The following is a 15,669-nucleotide window of genomic DNA, read 5'->3' on the forward strand; positions in this document are numbered from 1 at the left end:
TGGGGGAGATCATGGTGGTGGAGAGAGTGATTGCACAGGGCAGGTCCGGTCCTTGAGTTGAAGCTGCCCTGACTTCCTCCCCCTGGCTCCTGAGAGTCTCAGGATGGCAGGACTGGGGTCCCACAGCATTCTAGTTAAACAGTGGCCCTGTGTTTCTTGCTTTGGCTGTTCCTACTAATGACACAGTAACATAATTAATTGGTAATTAGGATGCCTCAGAGGTCTGGTTCCCTTTGAATCAGTGGCTAGAGAGAATATGATTCTGGTAAGTGCTAGCATATTTCTCCACAAAAAGAAAATGCGTGCAGGAGCTCCCAGGCAGTGCTTGGCCTGTTACCAGCGCTGTGACCAGTGGATCCGTTTTACTTCTGCCGTGCATCCTTGGTCCAGCATTGGCCATTTACCTTTCTTCCCAAATAGAAAGAACAGACGTCAGAGGCCTCTGTATTGTGTCTGCTGTGTGTTTGTCACTGGGGTGACTATTTTTAGAATTCTTCCTGGAGGGTTGCATGCTTGATTTCTTTAGTCCTCAGCGCCCCACTTGCTGTGTTTTCTCAGGGGAAGCTGTGCCTGAAGACGAACAAATCAGTGCCAAGGACCAAAAGAACCTGGAGCCCTGCGACAACACACCCATCCTAGACAACATCACGCCCGTCGTTGTCGGCATCTCCGCCGAGAAGGAGAAGTATGACGAGGAGCTCTCCAGTCTGTACCGGCAGCTTGACGATAAGGTCTGAGGTTCAGGGCAAGAACTCTGTCTCCACGGGCCCCAAAGACGCCACTCAGTCCCAGTTAAAGAGATAAGTCGTGTTATCTCCTAATGGCAAAGAGATAAGTAAGAGGAAGATTCCATCAGTGTTGCCACATCAGGGAGAAGAATGCATGTGGGGCTCCATGACCCCAGTTCCTTCTTTAGGGCTAAACAGGGGAGGCGCTGGGGCGGGACGCAAAAGGTGTGCATAATGAAGCGGTCCTGGTCAAGGCGTGGCCACTGTCTCAGTTTTGGCTCTCCTGGGTGCTTATTGCACCTGGGGGGACAAGTCAGTTCCTAGGAGTTGAGTCTCTCATTTGAAGACCTCACCATGTGGTAATGTGTCTGCTAGGTTTTGCTCTTACTGGAACCCAAGGGCCCTACAGGTTTAGGTTAGTGACTGTGGTCATTCAGGGACCTTTGAGGGGGTCTGGGACAGGACACTGGAAAACCTTACTGTAAAGTTCCTCAGTTACTCTTCTGTTTGTGCCTTCAGACTTGAAGGGGGACAAGATGGGTTAGATAGCACAGGTTTTGAGATAAATACCCCCTGAGTTATTAACATGCTTATATGCAGAATTAATCAGGCGACTGACACAAAGCACAGAGAGATACAGGATGAAAATGGAGGCAATAGACTTTGATCCGGCTTTTCCTTGCTTTGTGGGGCCAGTGCTTCCTGACAGAGACAGCTTCTGCATGCCTGTTATATGTATTAGCCAGACCTTCACTGACCGCCTTCACCCTGGGGCACAGACAGAGGGTAGCAAGCGCATTCAGCACCAAGCCCCCTGGAGCTGAGATGGGGCTGCAGACCACTGTGGATGTCTAGCTTCCTGATTCCTGGTTTCTGGTTTGATTGCTCTGGGAGTAGAAACCTTCATGGAAGATTGATTAGAAGAACCAGGAAGTTGGGGGCCGGTGGTCTGGGTAGACAAGCGCTCACCTTCGAGCTGTCTGTCTGTGTAGATTGCTGCAGGAGAGAAGGGCCGTGTGAGTGTGCATGGGTGTGCTTGCCTCTTTCCTTTTCTTCTTGGAAAAATCAACAGTAACCTCGGCCTGGGACAAGGCAGGTGACTCCGAGGACTCACGTGGGACTTTAATCAGGTGGCTCTAAGGCCCTGAGCTTCGGACCTAATCACGTTAGAGACGATGGCCTTTCTGCTGTGAAGCCCTTTTCAGAGTTGAGTGATGTAGTTTGACCATGCTAATTGGGGATACTGAATTCTAGGACAAACTTTTAGGGCTCGGGTAGTCACGTAACTGAGTAACTGTGAAGGTTGGCATAACGAGAAAGACTCTGCGTACAGCATGTACCGGTCATCCCCAGTAAAGGTCCAGTTAGGAACCCCTGAGGCACAGAGACTAAATCAGCGTGTCATGTGATTCCAGCACATTACCCCCTGGGATACCCGAAGCTCTTTCAGTTCATTTCATCAAGGTTGCTGCTATTGTCAGTCTGGTTTAATCTTTTCTCTGGTGGTTCGGCTCAGGTGCCATGGGGACACCTCTGGCCTGGATGTAATAGCTTTGTTCTGGGGATGTCACCGTTAATCTCACAGGGCTCTGTCTTTGGGGTGAAGCCCAGAGTCTGGTGTCACCTTTGCAAGCTGAATGTGACTGGCTGTCTTGAGGATGCTCCTTCCGCTTGTTTGTAGTTCTGGGAGTTAATATGATCCCCAAAGATTAAATCCTACCCTTCAAAAACCCAACTCGCAAATCCCCATACCCACGAGAACTGGGTACTTACTTTGTCCTTCATGCCCTTCATGTACTCTTTGCCTTTATTTTACCTGAGTGTTACACTCACTCAAGATCTTAATGCAAAAGGAGATCAATAGTAAGTCAATCTTTTATGCTAACTTTCTGATTTTTCCAAAGAACTTTTAATGTTTTGAACAGTGAAGAAAACCAGATGTAATCCCTTCCCCACCTCACAGATTCTGGCTTCTACAGATTCTTGGATGGCGGGTCAGAATCGGTTCTGTGATGCTGAGGTGTGGGAGGGAACAGAGCCCAGAGGCGATGTCCTGCAGGGCGTCAAGCCCGTGATCCACTGCCAGTCGTGTGTGTGAGCTGCTCGATTATGTCCCCTCAGCTCTCATCCTTGTGCGTTCCCTCAGACTCCAAAAGAAAGCTCCCTGCTTCTGGTGACTTAGGCCTTTAGGTGTTTTGAGAACGCACGGTTGGGTCATAGCGTCTTCTTGGATTACTGAATGGTGGGACTGGAAGTGTCTGGAGGGAGGTGAAGCCTTCGCCTGGGTAGCTGCATGTGTCTTCCCTAAGTTTTCACAGCCCATTGGTGGCAGAGCAGGGATGAGTTTTCCTAGCTCTTGATCCTGAGCCCCACACAAATTTTATTGGTCATTTATGGTGAATCTTTTTATGATGCAGCGGGAGGAAGAAAACACAGTTTCTCCAAAACCCTCTGGGCTGTTCCTCATGGGTCTAAGGACAGATACACCCCAAGGTCCAGCTGTCTGATGGAAAAGCGTGCCCTTTGTAGTAGACCTGTGGCTTAATGATAAGAGGCCTGAGGGAGATGCCCTGCCTGCCCGTGTGCTATCCTCCCTCATCCGTGTCTCAGGACTCCTGGATGCCACTTCAGAGACGCTAAAATCTTTAGTATATAATAGTATAACTACTAGATTCCTCATTATTCTCCTCCGTGTGTTCTCTTAGATTGAGGGAGAAGCCACGCCATGTGGTGACGTCAAAGGACTGTCCGTATGATGGGCATCGGGTTATAGCATTCAAACATTGATGTTGGCCCTGTCTCTCATTGGAGACAGTGAATTCAGGATCTGCAAGTTGATTACGTACTGTACTAATTACTGGGTAGCAGAAACATCTCCAGAATTAAAGGTCACCAGTGACCTTTTGACAACTGAGGTGACCATATTATCTCATGTATAAGATATTCCCACTACAAAATTAATTTTTGAAAAGTGCGTTGAAATCTGTAATCTTGGTGTGAGCGTGCTTAAACATGTCCTAAGAGATGTACTTGACCTGCAGAAAAGCACAGCATACCTTATTCAGAAAGGCTTAGGAGATGAAAGTGAAGTCAGACTAGACAGCACTAAATCCTTAGAAAGTTGCCGTCCTAAAGGGCGAATCTACGTCGGGAAATGATGCTAGTACTGATTCACTCTCTAATGGAATCCTATTTTCATCCTTCCCGGATGGGGCTGCCCGCCCCCTTTTAAATCACATCTCAGCTTGTCACCTGTCAGGGAGGAAGGTGCATCTTCAGGCTTTGCCAAGAGCGCAAGGTACCTTGCCCTTCCCTTCTCATTTCTGTCACTTGGGGGCAGGTTTCTCTTATTTTCTTAGAGGAGAGATGAGATAGTGGATCCTGAAGGCCAGCTCTCTGGGTCTGTTATGTTAAGCTGTTTACCCTTCTTGTGCTGAGGAACAGAAATACAGAATTGATCCTTGTAACTGCCATGCTAAGTATATGGAGGTGAGGAGAAACATGTCCTACAAAATGGTGAGTTAGCTGCAGGGGCGCCCGTTCTTGGCAGGTTTGCTGTGCTGTCGTTTCTCTAGTTCTTCTGCCGGCAATCTGAGCGGGGAGAAACACCATCAATATTGTATACAGCCATTGACGGAACAGTAGCGTATGAAGTTCAGGCAAATGGGCTCTCTGAGCAGAGACGCTGAGACCCATCTGTAGGAAAGACCAAGGCACGGGCTCAGGACGTTCCAAGCCTATGCTACAGACCTAAGAATGCTGGTGCTCTCTGGAAGGCACTAGCTGCACCATCCACAAACCACAGGCCAGCACTGATGTAGACACCACCACACATGCTGTGGATGTCTGTGGAAAACAGGTCCTGTCATTCACCCCCTTACCTCACCTCTGGAACAGATCCAGAGCGCGGCAGTGACGGGTGGGGTAAGGTTAATGGGGAAACAGAAGCAGGACCTGGCACAATGACAGTGTAATACACGGAGCTGGATTTGACTGCTTACCGGGCGCACATCCTGAGACAGGTCAACAAGCAGCACGTTTTCTCTCATAACTGAAGGATAGGTGAGCCTGAAGCCCCTTTGTCATTTTTCACAGACTGGACTTAAAATTTTATTTGAAATCTTGAAAACAGAGCAGTAAAGGCCACGTTCTGCCTCAGTGGTTAGGCGTCAAGGCTGGCTGCCTCTCCTTCATTAGAGGGGGCTTCCTGGCAGGGAGAGGCCTGCAACATTCTTGCTTTCTCAGCAGCGACACCTAGCGGCACTGAAGAGAGCTGCTGTTTTCCCCACTGTAGTAGCTACTTTGAAAGAGGCATTCCTGTGTGCACACCCAGTTGGTGGCAAGGTTTGTATGCTTGTTTTCAGCTAAGAAGACTATTGATAGCCAACCAAGAGGGCTGTCTATTGATACCAAAGAGAAAACCCCACATATGCACCAGTTTTGCTACGCTAAGTAAACGGTAATGGTCCGTCCTTCCTGTCACTCGGCAGCATTCCTGGTCATGGATGCGCTTGACAGTCCGTTCCGCTAACATCTGTGTTTGGGGAAGGATATATCTGGAGTCCTTTTTAGTTCCCAAGTCCCAGACATCTGATTTCTGGATGGACAGAATTTGGGGTTGCTCTGTAGCTGTCGCATTTCCCAGGAAAAAGGCTGGGTAAAGAAATACACCAATCAACGAGCTCCCGGGATTGTCTCCTGCTGTCCCCGCCTCCCCCTCATCTAACGAGCAAACTTAGGACTGGCCTCTTGGTGTCTGATTCCGGAAGGGAAACCAGGGTATCCAAACTGACATAACTAACCAAAAACTAAACATGCTGTTTCGCTGCAGGATGATGAAATTAACCAGCAGAGCCAGCTGGCTGAGAAGCTGAAGCAGCAGATGTTGGATCAGGACGAGGTAAAGAATGCAATAAATTCTTTTTTATAGATTTTTTTGTACTAGTTTTTGTTGTTAATGTTAGTCCCAGAAATATAATTCGCAAATAACTTTTTCAAGACCTTAAAGCATGTGGAGATTTCTTGGTAGATTCTCTTACCAGTGCCTGCTAAAGGGCGACAACTGGGCCTAGACAACAAGTGTGTGACTTTGTAGTTAGTCTGTGCTCCACTTAGTTCTGGGAGGGCAGGCGCCTCTCTCCAGGTGGCTAGGGGAGGCTCTCGCTCAGCCCCAGCAAAGCAGCACTCCGCTAGCTGAGGATGCTTCACCTGTGCACGTGAGCTGCTGCACAGGAACAGAATGGTTTGTCTATGGCATGTTCACACGAGTTGAATGCACGTCGATTGCATTCGCCCCCTGTTCTCCTTTCCTGTCCCACCTCCCTTTCCTGCTTTTTTTTTTCTACTTCTTTTTCCAAGCTAACCCGCTAAAGTCCATATAGAACAAATGCGACATTTGTCTTCCCGCGTCTGGCTAGTTTTCTTAATGTGGTGTCTCAGATCTTTCCCTACAGATGACATAATCTTCTATTTATTGCTAAATAAAATTTCATTATGTGTATATATCTATTAGTCATGTCATCTTTTTACCTGCCTTTCGATTTGTCCATACATCTATCCATCCATCCGTCCATCCATCCATCCATCCATCCATCCATCCATCCATCCATCCATCCAATCTCCTTCTCACATTTCCTCTGTCTAGACTTCAATTGATGGATTCCTAAGCTGGTTCTATAACCTGACTTTTGCAAAAATCTTGTTTATACTTTGGCATAGGCCATGTTCTACCACTATTGTACAGGGAAAAGAAAACCCAAACCAAAATCAGATGTAAACCATCAGAGGGAAAGCCGGTGGGACCTCAGAGCCGGGCGGCTATGTCTTTGGCGCACTATATAGGAGGCTGGCTGTTTGCAGCCTCCCCCTGGCGGCATGCTATAGTAAACGCACTGTTTTGCCATAAATTTTACATACAGGAACCCAAGCAAAGCACATCCAGCTAATCTACCAAGCACAGATAATTCAAAATTCTCTTGCTGAGATCACCTAAGTATTTCCCTCCTTTGTGCATTAAGATGCCCTTTGCTTCGTTGCTAAAGTTGATTGGCTCATACGATGCAGTGATGGCAGGAGTTGACTGGCTCACAAGATGCAGTGATGGCGGAAGTTGATTGGCTCACACGAGGCAGTGATGGCGGGCGGTGGAGACTGATGTCCCAGGCTCAGTCCCCCACACCCGGAAACCACTGTCCCTGCCACCATTTCCTTCCTCTCTGTTTTCCATCGTCTTTACAATGTGATGACTGTGATTTTGTGGGGGGACGATCTGTGCCTTTCGAGTCATGGGAACCAGGTGGAATAGGCTTCTGTCTTACCTGGGGTTGAAGCCACTTGTTAGATTTACTGTTCTCTGCATCCCCAAGAGAGATGCACCTGCCTTGGATCAATTCACTTTGTTACAATTCAAACATTTTTCCCCCTGCAAAGCAATAAATGTTGGTGTTAGGGAAATCAGAAAATAACAATGGGAACAAAGCTAAAGAAACCATCTGCGAGCCCAGGAACCCATCTTACCACGTGACAGTATTTGGGGCATATTTTCCTAGACATTCCTAAAATTAAGGAAATGTGACTTCATTTTAAGTACTTTTTGGTGATTTCGAAATCAGCTATGTCCAGTATGAACTCATGGCACTGATTTCAAGAGCTCTGCCAGTCTCAGTATTGTCATTAGGAATGGTTTTCCCTCTTTCGTTTATCGTGGAAAAGGTGGTCAGCTTGCTTTCTATAACGTGGTGTGTTTTGTGTGTGTGTGTGTGTGTAATTCAGTGTTTGACTTAAGCATGATTTCCGAGCTAAAAAGGAAAAAGGAGAAAAGATTTTTGGAATAACATTTGAAAGTGCATTTAGCTTCTGTACCATACAGTGAAAGTTCCTGGCAGCCTGCGTGTTTTCTTGTATCTCGTTATAAAGTTGCTCTGTGTGGGTAGAGCACAGGTCATTGCCGTATAATTACTGGAGTCACCCACCCTTCCTTCTCATTTCCCCAGCTGCTGGCCTCCACAAGAAGGGACTACGAGAAGATACAGGAGGAGTTGACACGCCTCCAGATTGAAAACGAGGCAGCCAAAGACGAAGTGAAAGAAGTCCTCCAGGCCCTAGAGGAGCTGGCTGTCAATTATGACCAGAAGTCACAGGAAGTGGAGGACAAGACCAGAGCCAATGAGCAGCTGACGGATGAGCTGGCCCAGAAAACGGTTGGAGCAATAGTGTTACAGGGGCGGGACTTCCTTGTTGAGAGATTTATATAGGAAGGCAGTTGACTGAATGCTGTGGCCTCTCCACCAGTCCTTTCCCCCACGGACTGCCCGTCACAGCTGTTTTACACCCAGGAAACATGTACCACCAGCAAGAATGCGTTCAGGAAATAGTTGAGTGTAGATTCTAGATCCAGAAAAGGCTCAGGGAAAAATTTGACTTTCTGACCCTTGAACCTCAGGTGAGATGTTTCAGCATCTCCATCAGTAATTGCTTTGTCTATCAAAATGGCAATAATATGCTCCTTGAATGGCCTGATTTAGTGGCCGGTTATCTAAAGCACCGAGAAGGACCTGTGCGTGTGATTTGGTGACGATGAGCAGTGAATAGCATTGGAAGTGTTGTCATTGAGAGCAAAGGTGGGGGATCTGTTGGCATTATGCATCCCATTGTTTACATCCCACTGAATGAGATTGCTCCCCCCACCCCAGCTTCTTGTCCTAGCTACAGGAGGCCAGAGGTAAGCCGGGTTCGTGAACTTGCATCCCGCGCCGGCACATGGCAGTCTTTCCAGGTCTTCCCAGAGACACAGGTGCTGGGGCTTTTACTTGGTGAGCTAGTGGCAGGCGGCAGGGCCAGTGAGCACTTGGTGAGGTAGCTGTGCCGTGCCCTTTGCCCTTTGCTGGCTGGAGACGGGTGGTAAAGGTGAGTGGCTGCAGCCTGCGGCTCTTGGTGCCTCTGCCTAATGGCCTGGCGTCCAGGCCTGTGCCAGACCTCCTTACGGAAACGGGGACACAGACCACATGGTGAGGAACGTGTTGGCGGCTGGTGGCGGAGTGGATAGGAAGTCCCGCCTCCTATTGTACGGAAAAAGGAAGTCCTTCCTAATGGCTTCCTAGAGGAAGGACTGCAGGGTCTGTGGTGTTAAAAATAAGGTGAAATGACCAGTTGGCAATGGCGACCTAAGCTGCCGCAGACTGGGGAGGCACCTACAGCCGCTTCTGCTGTGCTTTCCTGGGTTCGTACAGCTTGTGTTTTGTGCTCCTCAAAGCAAGGCACGATTTTCCAAACTGTGCTTCTAATTTTGTGTCAAAACATCTATTATCAGACTGCTTTCATATGTTTTACATAAGCTGTAGTGACTAGCTCGCTACAGCGGGAGAGCTGTACAAATGCCTTCGAACGAACTTGCGAGGCTGCAGGAGCAGACTTGCTCCCGCATTGGCTGTGTTGGTACCGGGATGCCAGAAGCGGGGTACCCATTGCTGTGGGTGAGGAACACATCGCTTCTCATGGCAGCAAACGCGGAGGGTAGGAGAGAGATGAGCCTGCTGGAGTTTGGTGAGAAAATAGGGCTTCTGCTGCTTATGAACGAGCTGGACTATGGAACTTGAGTAATTTTGAAACGTTACGGTATTTGTCTTCCCTGAGGATTAGAAGATGTTTTAAGTTGTTTTCTGTGCTCATTAATGCTTGCCTGGGCCATTGATTCCAGACCCATTAATGAGAGCATTTGGAAGTGACCCAGGGAGCATAGAACGGGGACCAGAACAAGGGAAGTGAGACGACGCTCGGTGGATTAGAAAACATGATTTAATACAATAGCCACAGGGCCTGTTTCTGCACCATTGTGTGCACGTAGAGGCCAGAGGTCAGCCTTGGGCAGCAGTCCTCGGAGCTGTCTTGTTTTTTGAGACAATCTCCTTCTTTTGGAATTCACCGAGTGTGCAGACTGGCTGGCCGTGGGCCACAGGACTCCTGCCCAGCGCTGAGGTAACGAGCATGCACCACCAGACCCAGATTTCTTTCTTCTGAGTTCTGGGAATCGAACTCAGGTCCCAAGTACCTCATTGACCGAGCCAGCAGTCCAACCCTTTGTTTATTTAAAAATCTGCGTTACTTTATAGTAATTACGGATGGAGGTCAGAGCACGGTTTGCTGGGATCAGTTCTTGCATTTACCTGCTGCATCGTCTTCTAGGCCCGATTCATCTTTAATATCTCACTTTGCTAACGTGGATATTGTCAACAAAAACATACCTGGTCTTACAAGATAATATCTCCATATTAAGTTCCCCTGTCAGAGAACCGAGTGCCGAGCACCAGTTGGTTGGCGTTCTGGGTTCTCCTTCACTTAGAGCAGAGGGATGGATGATCAAGGAGCCGAGTCTGGCCTGGGCTGTTGAGCTCTGGAGGCTGCAGGTAGGAAATTCAGCCACCTTGCTAACTTGTGGTTGAATTGCTTTTTCCAGACGACACTGACAACCACCCAGAGAGAGCTGAGTCAATTGCAGGAGCTCAGCAACCACCAGAGGAAGAGGGCGACGGAGATCCTGAACCTGCTGCTGAAGGATCTGGGGGAGATAGGCGGGATTATCGGCACCAACGACGTGAAGACGGTGAGCCGGCCTTCCGTCCTCCATTCCTGCGCCGAAGGTGGTGTGATCTGGGCTTGGTGGCACCTGAGCCTCAGGGCTGTGGTCTGTGCATGTGGCATGCTGGGAAATAGCTGAAGGCAGGGGGGAAAAAGCTGGTGCATGAAGGTTGGTGGGTGGAGGAGAGGAACAATTCACCTTTCTGATCTGGGGAGCATCTTCCGGTCTTGGTAGGTCTTGTGTGACTTGGTTTATTTCTCGGCCTATTGGGGCTCAGCTAGGGGAAGTCTCAGGTCAGACCTCAGTTGTCTCCCGCTTAAGAGCCCAGTGCCGTGAGAATTCTCCAGCCAAGCAGTACGAATTATGTAAGCTTCGAGATGAAAGTCATAGGCAACCGGCAGCGGCTCTAGGAGTAAACCACGCTTTATTATCTGCAGTGGAGAAGCCTTGTTATTCAGCGTGATCTGCGGCACCTGGGACTAATTAGCAATATAGACCCGCGGCCTGCCTCAGACACACTGAAGCAGAAATTACCTTTTAACAAGCTTCTCCAGGTGACTCGTGGCTTATTAAAGTTAGAGAAACAAATTTGGTTTCCCTGAAGCGGCTCAATAATCCAGAGGACCCAGCGTTTCTCTTCCGTTTCCTCTCTGGCTGTCCTCAGCCTGTTTCATTTGCGTGGCCTTAAGCTTTTGCCTCATGGATCAAGATATAGCTGTAGCCCCAATCGTCACATCTTCTCTCGACTACATCCCAGGCAGTGTGGGCCGCAACACTGACCGCTTTTCTCCAGGAGGGAACGATATGCCAGAAGTTCGCAGTCGGTGTAGCTGACCGGCTGCAGGTCATATGGACCATCCCAAAGGAGAGTCAGATTGACATGAATGGCGTTATCCTCTGGAGTTATGCACACCGGTGCTCCTGTAGGCAAGGAAGTGAGAGAGGTGGGGAAATGGAGGGCGATCTAAAGTTGTCTCAAAGCTGGGATGGGAAGGGAAAGAGAAGAAGATTATCTGCCAAGAACAACAGTCACTGGCCACGATGTACCTGGCTGTCATTAACCAGGAAAACAGGATAGAGAATCACAAAAATAGCTTCCTTGGGGTAAACATTGGATGAAGTCCGCTTTACACTTTTGAGGTGTACTGTTGTCTTCTGAGGATGGTGTGACCCCCAAAGCCTGCCCATCCCCCTGGATGCCAGTGTTCCACAGTTCTGAAGGGCATTGCTTTCCAATGGCGGAGCAACTCGGACAACACTGGGCTGAGGCGTGGGGCTCCTTAGCTTGCTGCCCTCGGATCCTGAAAACAGAACCCTCTGAATGTAAGCACTTTACACCTTTACTGAACGACCCTGCAGTGTGTTGGGCGTGGTTAAACCCTGAGAACCCCTGCAAAACTTAGAGATCACCTCTGTGAAACAGGAATCCCTTGAAAGGCGCCTCAGGTCTAGGCTGAACAGCTAAGACCTTGCACCTTGATTGCTGCCGTGTCTCGTGAGTCCGGGTCAGTCTGTCAGCCCAGCCTGGTCATTCTGTGCCTGAGGGGTAATTTTTAGAGCCGCGCGTTGGTGTTGAGCAAGGTAATTCTGACTCTGGCTGTTCAAGGCCTCGCAGGACCAGGTGGGACTGATTTGTGGGAAGTTGGTGTCCGCTGTGGGCAGCAATAAGGGGAGGTGGTTTTATGCTAAACGTCTAATGCGGAGCTGATCAGCTTGCTAATGAAGCCAAAGTGTGCCTGTGCTTTGTCATCAGAGGCCCCTCCTGCTGGAAGACGGATTTTTAAATACTCTCCGGGTGTTTTGAGATTATTTTTAGACTCCAGACATTGGCTGCCCTAGTTAATTTCACTGATGACTCTCCCTTTTAGATCGTGGGGTTCTTAGACGGCCTTGTTCCTTGATGGGCCAACGACAAAGGCTGCAAGTGTTTCCACTCGGTGTTCCCAGGCTGTTGCCTTTACAAGAGGGCTGGACCGAGAAGCACTGTTGGGAAGCAAATCTCAGGCAGTCACAAACCCAACACGGCCTAGCAAGGGCCTCCAGGAAGGGGAGTCGCGGCTGTCAGCTTGGTGTTACGTTGCAGTCGTTAAGTATTGATGAGTTCTTATAAGGTTAAGATCACAGGGCTGGGATGCAGGATGATGTGTTTTATATTTGCTCCCAATTTTCAGGGCTTATGCTCAGTACCATTTAAATCTTAGCCCTCAAATGTATACATGGAAAAAATGTCTGGTTAATGGCAGCAGTAATAACATAAGGAGGTGAGAGGACTCTGGAGCCTTAGAAAGCAGAGCTGGAGTCTTTGAATGCCGCAGAAGCTGCTGTCCTTGGGCTGGATTCTCCCGGGACTGAACAGTCTTCCTAAAGTGCAAGGCTGCCCTCTGGTGGCGAAATGTGGTACACACACCGCTACTTTCTCCATGACTTTCTTGGCTTGTGTACCCTGCATCTCAGCCTATTCCGAATACCTTGTTTCTGATATTTGGGTCCCAGTGGAGCTCTGAAACGTAGAAGCCAGATATAGCTCATTTAGGCTTTCTTCCAAGATTACTGCTTCTCAATGTAAATTTAGCCTTTGTTCTTAGATATCTCAATAAGTAGGTCTACTTGGGAGGGCACGTGCAAAAAGGCAAAGAAAAAGAGATTGGTAGCAACAGGAAGCCAAGCAGGGAAACCTTCACCATGAAGAGATGCTGGGATGAATGGTGCATTCCTAGGCAGTAGAGGTTTTGTTTGAAGACTATGGAAAAAGTCTTCTATGGCAATAGAGACAATGGGATACCTCACCACCGAGAAGGGTGTGGATAATTGAAATTCTGGGCTGAGCTTCTCTACAGATTAAGAACCCTTACCAGAGACACTATTGTAGTCATGCAAGGTAAGCCTTCTGAGAAATTTTCTCCTTTAGAAAATTCTTCAGTAGTTTTTCTTCCGGCGTCATCTCGTCATTTCTATCCTCAAATCAATGCCAGTGAAACGCACGGCTAACTGAGGAGTATGTTGGATGGTGGTTTCTGACGGGAACTTTGTTGCGTAGTCTCCAATGCCTTGACACTGACTTGGTAGAGGTTATTTTCAGTTTTTTCTATGATGAGACTTTTTGCCATAAAGTTAGGGGCGCCTCAAGGACCCACGGTCAGGTTCCAAGGGATCCACAAACTTCTGATGCTTCTTTCTGTACTCAGTTGGCAGACGTGAATGGAGTCATCGAAGAGGAGTTCACCATGGCGCGCCTGTACATCAGCAAGATGAAGTCGGAGGTCAAGTCCCTTGTGAACCGCAGCAAGCAGCTGGAGAGCGCTCAGATGGACTCCAACAGGAAGATGAACGCCAGCGAACGGGAGCTGGCGGCTTGCCAGTTGCTGATCTCCCAGGTGGGCTGCCCGCCCCTCCCTGTTCGCGCTCCTCTGTTGAGACCTGTCCCTGCCGTGTCTGTCCTTCGTGGGGCTGGGGCTGTGTACTCGGGGGAGTCAAGACACTCAGCCTATCTCAGGTTATTCCACCCACACCTTTTTGTCTTTTGGAGACAAAAACATCACTTTGTAGCCCAGTTTGCCCTTGAGCGCCTCATCCTCCTCTCTCAGACGCATCCCCCTCATCCCCCTGCTGAATAGGGTGATGGGCATTTATTCCTGAGCCTGGTCTCTGGGGTTTTCCTTAAGGCTAGGTTTTGTTGTGTAAATTACAGAAGTCCCTCACGGCTTTTCTGTCTTCAAAGGGTCCATGTGTATTTCTCTGTGGGCCCGTGGGTGAGTGGGTGGGTGACGGTGTTGTTGAGCATGTATAATGTATTTCTAAGTTTCCTCTTAGTAAAGGCAACATTTCTACACCTGAGTCCCTACCACGGGGACACGATGTGTGAATAGAAACTGCCGTCGTAGATGGTGGTGACAGGAATGGTTTCGTTGTTTATCACATGCACACACGGCACTGAAAATTTCACATGTGTTTTCTCGCTTGGTCTTTAAAAAGTTCTGAAGGCAGACTTTATTCTTGTTTTTTTTTTCTTTCTAACATAAAGATGGAACTGTGTTTAAGTATATTGTCCAAATACATAGTGGCAGAGCTGGACATAAGCCAAAGCGTATGTCTTGGTTCCTCGAACTCAGTAGCAAGCCTGCTCTTTCTCCATTGGAGATGGTGTTTTCATTGCGGGAAGGTAGTTCAGGGGACCGTGGAGCAGTTCTGGGCTGCACCAATGTGTACGCTTACTGTTCAGGTTTGAGATGTCTGAGATGGTACCAGAATGCTGGTCACTGCTGTGTAACAGAGTCATTTGAGGGGCAGGTACCAGTGTGGCCTAGGATGTCTAACAGCATCGCGAGGCAGACAGAACGTCATATTCTGATTTGGCTTTAAACATATACAGTGATAGAAACAGCTCCAACCTAGTTGTCTGAGAGGGGTCTACGGTTGGGTTTTTATTGCATAAATAGTGTTTAAAGGGTCCTTCAGTGCTGATATGTGATGGAAAGTTGATAAATATGATGGTAATCCTTTGGAAAGCACTTGGAAAATACAAAACCAGAAAAATGTAAGTATCTTGTGTGTGTGTGTGTGTGTGTGTGTGTGTGTGTACATGCTCACATGTATGCACATATGTGGAGATCAAAGGTTGACTTTGGTGTTTGAAATATTTAGTCAGGGCCTTATCCCAGGCCCTGGCATCATCTTTGGTTGGAATACTGGGCAGGAAACTCCATTTCAAGCCCCCTCCCCTGGGAGTTGCCTTAGTCCAAACTCCACCTCTGAGAAAGCTCGCCAAATGGTAACCCCTCCTCAGAGAAGGTCAAGACCACTTCCACGGGCTACTTAAACTGCCGCCCAGATAATGAACGCGTGGTCTCCCCTTTTCTCTCTTCCCCTCCCCATGCTTTCCCAGGACCACCTGGGAGCACTGCATTAAACATGGGCATCTTTTATTCGGTTTGATGTGGTCTGATTGGAATTATTTGTGTCGGCGGAGAGGCTCGTCTAAGAAATATTCCTAACATTTGGGTAGCCTCTATTTCTTCTCTGTTTTTTGAGACAGGATATCTTAGTGGTACTGAACCTGGTGCTTGTGTTTTGGCTAGACTGGCTGGGACCCACCTGTCCTTGCCCGTCCTCAGTTCTGGGGTTGTAGGCGAATGCCACCACTCAGCTTTTATATGGCTTCTGGGGATCCAGATGTGGGTCCTCATGCTTCTGTCCTCTGTGCTATCTCCCTAGCCCAGAAGTGTCTTTTGGGCCAGTAATTTTATGTATTCTATTTTTCACTGGTAGTAGAGATGAAAATTTTAAATTTCATATGGTATTATAGTTTTATGGTTAAAATATTAAAAGTTTATATGGAAACTGTTGAATGCACTATACTTTTACATTATC

At 48.3% G+C, this 15,669-nt stretch overlaps 1 protein-coding gene across 1 annotated transcript in view; it reads left to right on the forward strand.

The window, feature by feature from the left end:
- Kif5c (kinesin family member 5C) overlaps positions 1-15,669 on the forward strand; it is a 154,419-nt gene that overhangs the window by 98,642 nt on the left and 40,108 nt on the right. The window contains exons 12-16 of the mRNA XM_085681153.2: positions 559-731; positions 5,560-5,628; positions 7,721-7,927; positions 10,180-10,326; positions 13,488-13,676. Coding sequence (XP_085537279.1) covers positions 559-731; positions 5,560-5,628; positions 7,721-7,927; positions 10,180-10,326; positions 13,488-13,676 — 785 coding nt within the window. The remainder of the gene's footprint in view (positions 1-558; positions 732-5,559; positions 5,629-7,720; positions 7,928-10,179; positions 10,327-13,487; positions 13,677-15,669) is intronic.

This window comes from Myodes glareolus, chromosome 21 (assembly GCF_982192425.1).
Source record: "Myodes glareolus chromosome 21, mMyoGla1.1, whole genome shotgun sequence".
In the NCBI taxonomy this organism is placed as follows: domain Eukaryota; kingdom Metazoa; phylum Chordata; class Mammalia; order Rodentia; family Cricetidae; genus Myodes; species Myodes glareolus.